This window comes from Corvus kubaryi, unplaced genomic scaffold, assembly GCF_017639235.1.
Source record: "Corvus kubaryi isolate FWS band 111438036 unplaced genomic scaffold, C.kubaryi_AGA036_p1.0 66, whole genome shotgun sequence".
Taxonomy (NCBI): domain Eukaryota; kingdom Metazoa; phylum Chordata; class Aves; order Passeriformes; family Corvidae; genus Corvus; species Corvus kubaryi.
In genome coordinates this window covers 22565059-22573361 of record NW_024582054.1, presented here as the reverse complement: position 1 = coordinate 22573361, position 8303 = coordinate 22565059, and the positions used below count along the sequence as shown (strand labels likewise).

The 8303-nt window shown below is 36.5% G+C and overlaps 1 protein-coding gene across 2 annotated transcripts; it reads right to left on the bottom strand.

Annotated features, from left to right (window-relative positions):
- Positions 1-438: 438 nt before the first annotated feature.
- On the bottom strand, positions 439-6134 carry BDKRB1 (bradykinin receptor B1). Of its 2 annotated transcripts, XM_042047882.1 has the most exons (3): positions 5434-6134; positions 2191-2809; positions 1977-2122 (listed from the first exon to the last, which is right to left on the bottom strand). In XM_042047882.1, the coding sequence occupies exons 2-3, from the start codon at positions 2794-2796 to the stop codon at positions 2069-2071; spliced, it is 660 nt and encodes a 219-aa protein (XP_041903816.1). In that variant the 5' UTR covers positions 2797-2809; positions 5434-6134; the 3' UTR covers positions 1977-2068. The 2 variants fall into 2 exon arrangements, with proteins under 2 accessions (XP_041903814.1, XP_041903816.1); XM_042047880.1 differs by having other exon boundaries at positions 439-2809.
- Positions 6135-8303: the final 2169 nt, after the last annotated feature.

Genomic DNA, 8303 nt, shown 5'->3' with positions numbered 1-8303 from the left:
TTTTCTTTTCTTTTCTTTTCTTTTCTTTTCTTTTCTTTTCTTTTCTTTTCTTTTCTTTTCTTTTCTTTCTGCTTGGAAGTTTTTTGAATTAAAGATTCAGCTGGAGATGTATTAAATAGATGCAGTTTTCAACAGTTTACAATAGATGGGAGTTAGGAATTTGATTTCAGATGAGTCAGGGGACTTCACATGCTGTTGTTACTACTGGTGTCGAAGCCTGATATTTATTTTAAAAACACATGTCACAGAAGGAGTGGAAGTAATAAATCTGTGAGAGATTCTTCCTCCCTGATCCCTTAATCCACCCTTAATTCTTAAGCCATCATTGCAGGAAGATAGGCTTTTAAGTCTTCAAAAGGCTTCCACTGTTCAAATTCAAAAAGTTTGAGAGAACCATTAAAAATTAACACTAATCTTATTGCAATGAGGTTGAACAGATAGATTTCTATAATCAGAGATTTATTACATATTCAAAATGGAAACACTAAAAAGAACCACAGAAAATGCAGTGCTGTTACAGCAAGTACAAGACTGAACAGGCTTTACAATGAGTAGTTAAATGAATTTTTATACAATGATGTGTCTGTATGGTCCCTTCTGCATCAATATCTTTCTGGCTGAACAGGCTGCACTATCTTCTTCCATATCTGTATATACACATAATTTTAGTGTTATGGAAACAGATATCAGTTGCCTTATATTTACTCTGCCACTGTGGATGTGACAGAAAAGAAGTTTTCTTCTACTTCCAGAGTTTGTATTCTGGTAGCAACAAGGATTTTTAATCACAGGACTATATATTTGCTCTTCCCAAAAGGAACAGGGGAAAAAAACCAAAATATAAAAATAAATATAGGAAAAAACAAGCCGATGAAGTAAAATAAGATGTTATGCAGTTTATTAATTTTGATTCATAAAAATATAAATACGTATCTAAGGATTTGCCTCAAAATAATATAAGTGTCAATGGTCATCATGGATATTTTCACATATAGAAAATAAAAAGAATCTTTACAGTATTCAATGAGCAGTTTTATAATATTTTACTGGATCAACAAAAGTCAAGTTTTGAGGAGCCTACTGCATTACTGTGCTTTTTTTACAATTTATGTAAACTTTCTTTGTGTTGCATCATCTTGTACAATAGTTATGCACTGCATATAATTGAAATGCACAAAAAAATGTAAAATTTTCAATATCTTACTGTGAAAATGCAAACCAGTTAAAATCTGGTTCAAAATAACCAAAGTTATTCTATACCTACTCAAATGCATCTATCAGTCAAAGATGAAGCTCATATTTGCTCTGTAATACCTGTTGCAATTTTATGAATAGTCTTATAAGTGGTATAGTAGCTGTCATCACAGACACAATGCAGCAAATATTCAGGTGGCTTATGGCTTTCTGCAAAGAAACCAGATTTCTGGTATTTTGTAAAGAAGCTTTTCTTTCAAGCCACTGTTAATGGGTAAGACAGGTTAGATCATTTGGTATAAAATTCTGATATCACATGTTATGCATTTGGATGGATAACACAGAAATAAAAAAGCAAACCTGGGAACAAATATGCAATCAATCAAGTGATTTACTTTAATAGATAATTAGCTTAGTCTGTGAAGGCCAGATCACTGCATTTCATATTAATTTTTAATGCCATTTGCAATGGCATAAAATAAGTTGTAATATCAATGAAGATGGAACCAAGAACCATTATGTTAAACTACTCCTGACTGGAAACATGTTGAAATTCGATGACATTTCTTTGAAAGATACCCATTTCAAAGGAAATCCACAGGGAATAAACTGTGAAAAAACTTCTAAAGCCTTTTGCCTGAAGTATTTCCCAACAAAGACATAAATCACAGGGTTAATGCAGCTATTGGTGGTAGCCAGTGTATAAGCAAACTGCTCCCCAAAGTTGATCAGTTCCTCCCAGAAACAGCCTTTGAGCACATTTGCACGGTGTAATGTATCAAGGAATAAAAAAATATGGTGAGGAGTCCAGCAGAAAAGAAACATCAGTACCACGGTGAAGATAAGCCTGGTTGCCTTTGTGCCTTTGTGCCTTTTACAGCCCTTTGCTCTGAGTGCTCTTCGTTCTCTTGCTGTTTTTTGTAGGGACCTAATGGTGGAGAAATTGAGAAAGATGATTGCTGTGGACGGCAACAGAAACCCCACTATGTTACGTACCAGGCTTTCAGCTGTTCTCCACGATGGGGTGGGGAAATCCAAAACGCACGCTGAAATATTCCACTGGGGAAGGTCTTCCACAGTCCGGAACGTGAAAGCTGGGATGCTGAGAAGGATGCAAAAGAACCAGATGAGCAAGCAGATCCCTCTGGTCATAGTTTTGCTCCATATCTCTCTGTGGTTCAAGGTATGGACAAAAGTCAAGTAGCGATCCATGCTGACGGCCACGAGCAAGTAGATGCTGGTGTACATGTTCAAGGTGATGGACGCGCTGATGCTGCGGCACAGGAAACTGCCAAACGGCCAGTTAAACTCATTATTGATGTTCTCTGCCCAGAAAGGGAGCCACATGAGGAAGATAAGATCAGCAATGGCTAGGTTCATAAGGTAGATTTCAGCTATCTTCAGGGGGCCTTTGTGCAGTGAATAAGTGAAGAGAACAAATACATTTCCAAGCATACCAATGACACAGACAGTGTTGATGTACTTGGGAACTATACAGTATACGATGTCCCACCAGTCATCCAATTCTGGGCAAACAGTTGAGTTGCTCTGGTTTTCACTCTGGTTTGAGGAGGGAATATCCAGTAGAGGAGTTTCAGTCATTTTTGAAAAAATTCTGAAATGAACAGAAGATGTCTTTGAAATGAGAGAAAATGACTGCAAAAAAGAAGCATAAAAATGCTAAAGTTGCCTCCCATGAGTGGTATAATAAACATTTAACTGCTGCAAATTCTTTATTAGTCCTTACTGATTAATATAGGCTAGATCACTCCATACGTGATATGTGCAATGGTGAGAAATGTTGCCAGTATTAGCAAGGATAGAACTTCCTCTACATCCTATGAAGTTTCCTCTCCTTGCTTCCATTGTTTAAAGTGACACAGAGGAAGGAGCATGACAAATTAGAGGAAGTAGTTCCGTATGTCTCCTCCAGACTGATGACAGACACAGATATGGGAGAATTCCATCTCCCCGAGAGTAGTGGGAGCCACGCTGGTGACACAAAGCCAGCTTTGCATCCTTCCCTGCCCTTTCTCTTACTCTTATTTACCAAGCTATGTGCATTATTATATTACTGTATTATATAGTATATTATATATACATTAATATATTATTATATTCTGTTATCCTGCTGAAGCAGGATCCTGCCTGTTTCCCAGAACCGGGAAAGCTGCTCACTCTCTGTATGAACTACTTGCTGCCTGAACTTTGCATTCTTTTGTTCCTTCTCCTTTCCTCCCATCCTGAACTTCGGGTTCAAAATTGCTGTTAGATTAGACAGCTTATTGCCTTCAAATGTCAGCAGTTGGAATAACAAAACACAGACTCCTTCAAAACATTACACTAAAAATCTTGCCTGGAGGGAAGGCCTCTGCAGCTCTAAATTTACAGCATTCTTCTCTAGTTCAAAAATTTCATTTGAGCTCAGCTGGAGAGAGGCTGTGCAGCCTCCCAAGTGTTTAGTCCATCAAAGCATTGGCACAATCTTTCTTTCTGGTAACCCCATGTGAGATTGTGCAGGAGTAAGAACATGGGTAAAACCTTATCCTCCCATGAAAATCCACTGGATTTTCTGTCACAGATCCACTCTCAGGGCTGCGTCCTGCTTCATTCTTCTGGTGCTGCCATGCTTGATGCTAGTGCCTGGATCCTGGTTTTTACAGGCATTCAGCCACAGAATCATTATGATAGTCAAGTTATTATTGAGCCTGTGCTGCCATCTGACATTTCAGTATTTCATATGCAAGTGGAGCATGACAATCGATAAAAAAGAATGTATTTGAAAAAATCAGTAATTTACAATCAGTCATTCTAAATATCAGCTTTCTGCTGCAGCTATTTAACTCTGTTCTTTCAACTTCTGTATTTTACACCACGGAGACAGCTAAGTATGGGGTTTCTGAAGAGACAATTTAGGACGATCATTCATCTCTTTTACATATAGGTACAACCTCAGTGATGTCTCTATATGAGCAGCTTGCGTCACTTATTTCTGGGATGCCTCTAGGAATAAGTTAAGTAATAATATTCCACATCAGGCTATCTGGTACTAATGCACAGAACATTTTTCATCACTGCAGAACCAGGTGAGCAGCAAAGTTGTATCTGAGTTCATAAACTCACTCAAGCTGGCAGTCTTGACTGGGAACTGAGCTACAACTCAACACAGCTCCCTGGACTTCCCTCAGAACAATCTGAATGTTACCTAGTTCACAGACATCTCATGCAAAATAAGATAACTTGAGAGGATCTAAAACTACAGATAAAATATATAACAAATAAATGGCTGATTAGCATCAAAGAGGCTTTTCATGAGACAGCAGAAATCTAACCCTGTTACAGCAGGCTAAGGCATGAGAGAGCAATGGCAGAAAATCTATAACTTCATATTTCAAAAATAGTGTAGAAGAAAGATAACAGTTAAACCTAACAGAATTATTTATTTTAATAAATGTAGAAGAAAAAGAACTGTTTATTGTCCTTGCTTGTCCTTTTCCTGATGACTTCTTGCTATCAGCCCAACTTCTTGCTATCAGCTTATGCCAGTCACTCTGCGCCCTTCAGATGTGATCTCTCAGCTGAAGCCACAGATTCATTCATGATGGCCTCAGCTAAAAACACCAGGAAGCTTTATTTTTCATTGAAACTTTGAGTTTAGTCTCAGCTAAATCTGAATTCTTGTTCAGCTCTCAATGGTACCTGAGGATTCTGTAGAGTTTTTAATTTCAAAAATTTCTTCAGAGTCTACTAGTCAGTGTCTGAGTGCTACCACAAGCCACAAGCCTTTTAATAATTTAGAGCTCAAAATGTTCTCTTGACAGAAAATGCACTTTATTTTCAGTAATTTCTGTAAGTATTTTTAAGTATTTAGTGCTAATGGACAATTAACCACATGAATGGTTTTCAGCTTCTGTACTTAACACATTCCGGTCATCTTTTATACAAATAATGACATATTTTTCTTACTTTGAACTGATTTCTGATGAATTTCCATGCACAGTGCATCTATCACCCTTTTTACTATTAATACTCATCAGCAAGTTAGAGCAATTAGGTAAAATGGATCATGGCTTTATACATAAACTAATACTGACTTTCAGAATTACTTTCAAGGTGAAAAAGAAAGGGTAAGTCTTACTAGACTGCACAGATCAGAACTGAGAGCACAAAAGATTATTTTTTAGATAAAATATAGAAATTATTTTAGTAAAGAAAATACATTTAAAAAGATAGGCATACCTACTCCTGGTCCTTCCTGGCAATTCAGGCAAAGTTTCAAATTCAGAAACAGTTGATAAACAGCAGTAGAGAGGTTACTGAGAGAATTCAAAGATGCATCCTGAGGCACAACTGAGTGACTGAGGGCTGTCCTGAATGTTTTGTTGGCCATACACCACGAGCGTGATGTTACATCTTGGAAGAAAGCCCCAGGAATTTTTTTTTAACTTCCCCGCATGTCAGCTGTAGTAATTTTCAAGACATGTGAAATATTTCATTCTCATTGTGAAATAATACAGTCCATATGTCATGACTCTTGTCATCCTGTGACCTCTAATGAAAGCTTTCAAATTGTCTTTGGCAATTAAAAGTTCCTTTGTGTGAATAGCTATGTTTGTACCAACAATAACTTCATTAACAGCTCTGAATTGCCTTCTCAGTGTCAATGCACACAGGGAGAAGCTTAGAACTAGGTTTTTGTTGTGGTAGGAGCTCCTTTTCCTGCTAGACTTGAGGGGAAACCATGCCAAAGAGCAGGGGATAAAGCAGGACAGATAGGGGGAATGGCTGCTGAAACATGAACCTTGCTAAACCCCCCTTCCACTGTTTTTGAAAAGCTTTGCTTTTTGCACCCCTCTATAGGTGTCCAGGGCATGAATCTCTGTGAATATGACTTCTCAGTAGTGCATGATGACTCCTGTATTTTCTCAGGCTTGCACCCACATAAGTTTCTTTTTTTTTTTTTTTTTTAATTACTTGCTGGTACCATGAAGCCTGATAGTGATTGTTTATAAATTATTTTTATCTTTTTCATTCTGATTGTCCTCTGATTAGAGGAATATTAGAAAAAGATAATATCTATTGCATCTCAGACTTTAAATGCAAATCTCTTTTAAGTATATCCATGCAAAAAATATGGGTTTTCAATTAAAAAAACCAAAACAATGAGAAATTATCAAGGGACTGGAATGCTATTTACTTATAGGAAAATATTCTTCCCATTGGCTACTTAACCAACACATGCACCATTTCTCTCAATTCTTATGCCATTATGTCCATTCGTTTGATAAGTAAGTTAAAATGAAAAGGCAGGGGAGGCTGAATGGTGATACCTTGTAATGAACTTCCTTATCATGAAAAATACTTTTATTCCAAATTTTTATTAATTAAAAGATAATAGTTATGCAAGCAGTGCTAAAATTGATAAATGAAAAAAGTTCCAGTTAACACCACTACAATGGAGAAAACTCTAAATGGCTCAAGATTTAATATTTGGGGCTTTTTTTAATAACTTGTAAAATTTTTATTTTTGGCAAAGACTTGAATTTTTGAATTACACATTATGTAAGGAATCCTAATAAATCACAGGAGGAAAATCTTGAAACAACCCATCTCACACTGACTCATGAAGGTAAGTGCAATATGTCAGGAGATCTTCGTCACAGACTTTCCAAAGCCTCCTCTTTGCTTACACGACTGCATTTCCGTGTTTAAGTTACTTTTTCCATAATTAAGAACATTTAAGCAATAACAAGAAGCTTGGAATTTTTCCTTGCTTGGACATGCATCTCTAGGAGCTGCCAAGTTCCACATTTACTCACAGACTGAATAAAAAACTGCAGCTGTGTCTAAAATTTATATGATAAATAACATAGTCTTACAAAACTTGTCACATCAAAATGGGATCAAAATTCTGGTTTTGCAAATCCAACTCCTCTTTGTAAATCTAGTTTCTTATTTTCTGTTGTTTTTCATTGCTATATTTGGAACATTTTTCAGTAATGGAGAGAGATTCAAAATTGGAAGTCTATGCATTTAGTAGAAATAGTGAAATGAATAGGCACTGCAGTAGCTCCAGCATTTAAAGATCTTAGAACAAGTCTACAGAAGAAGATGTAACTTTATACAGAAAGGGGATTTAATTTACTATTTCTTTACAACTTCATTCTTCTCAACCTATAGAAAGTATGTAAAAATCTGACAACATTTCACAGTTTGCACAGATGTAATGGACCATGAATTGAAGGAATGTGAAGGATTAGTTGCACAGATGTAATGGACCATGAATTGAAGGAATGTGAAGGATTAGTTTGAAAACATCTATAAGAGTCCATAGTTATAGTAAAAAACTTATCTGTCTATTGGCACCTTTAGATCAGGATACTCACAGCATGTTGGTTTATGTTTTAAGCTTACATGATCTTCAGTCACACTGTCTAGGCAAACTTTCCTGCAGAAAGCAAACATTCTCTAGAGCTGCATAAAAATTTACAAATGCTAAGTGAGCCTCTCTGATCATAACGATTAAACAAATATGTTGGTGAACTTGGAGGTAAGACTCTTTGCTTGATTATTACACACATTACAAGGTAGACAAATGTCAAAAATCCCAAAGGTCTCCAGAGTTCTGTCTCTTAGTCCAGTTCAGCTATTAAAAATCATCTTCTTAAGATAGCTGGAACCTTTAATGGTTGGGCCAAATTATCTTTTTGGATCAGCATGTTTAAACAGTTTGATTTTCTTTACTGAAATGGTTTGCAAATCAGCTTAGTTATCTGCTATAACTGTTCATCTGTTCTGGAGCAGCAGAAAAAGTTTTTGATATGACCTTTTGATGTAAAACTCTTTGTCCAGCTTAGTTGGATTTCTTCACGTGTTCTACAGTGATTGCTAAGGAGAGCTTAAACTCTGGTGCAGTTATTTAAAATTCCCAAAGAATGATCATGGTACCATCACAGTGTGGTAATAATCAAGCCCTACTAACTACAGTTTACAGAGCTTGAAACAGCAAAGTAGGAAGGAGCCAACATAGGTTGGAAAACCAGCAATGCACTGATGGAAGAAAGGAGTGTAAGGATGGTTCAATGGCTAAAGGCTGCTTAGGGATTTGG